General features: G+C 63.5%; 1 protein-coding gene across 1 annotated transcript; it reads left to right on the forward strand.

The window, feature by feature from the left end:
• Positions 1-39: 39 nt before the first annotated feature.
• LOC127751994 (cAMP-dependent protein kinase catalytic subunit-like) lies at positions 40-437 on the forward strand (the record flags this gene model as incomplete). The annotated part of the gene is made up of 2 exons (XM_052276393.1): positions 40-234; positions 321-437. Coding segments are annotated over 2 exons (312 nt in total), but the record flags the coding sequence as incomplete, so codon positions are not given.
• Between the last annotated feature and the right edge of the window lie 4 nt (positions 438-441).

Raw genomic sequence — 441 nt, forward strand, 5'->3', positions numbered from 1 at the left:
AACCCTTTTATCCGACCACCTCTCGCATTTTCCACTCAGGTGACGCCGCACCAGCCCCCTTTGCTGTACGACCCCCGCCAGCCGCAACAGCAGCAGCAGCAGCAGCAGGGCCCACAGCAGCTCGTGTCCCTGCCCCAGGACGGCCAACAGGAGGGCCAGCAACAGCCACTCGAGCTGCACGTGCAGCCCGGGCTCACACAGGAGCAGGTCGCGCTGGCGCAGGAGCAAGATCAGGTAAGTGCGGCCTTCCTCCTATGCAACGCGGTGCGCACCGACGCGACGCCCTTGTGCTTTAATCCTAACGTATGTCTCTGTCACAGTCCACACCCTGGCCGGTGGTATACGCGTCAGACGTCCAGCAACAGCAGCCACAGCATCAGCAGCTGCACCTACAACAGCAGCAACAGCTGCAACAGCAGCAGCTGCCCCAGGACGCCGCCG

The sequence above is a fragment of the Frankliniella occidentalis genome, unplaced genomic scaffold, assembly GCF_000697945.3.
Source record: "Frankliniella occidentalis isolate FOCC.00 unplaced genomic scaffold, Focc_3.1 Scaffold2783, whole genome shotgun sequence".
Lineage (NCBI taxonomy): Eukaryota > Metazoa > Arthropoda > Insecta > Thysanoptera > Thripidae > Frankliniella > Frankliniella occidentalis.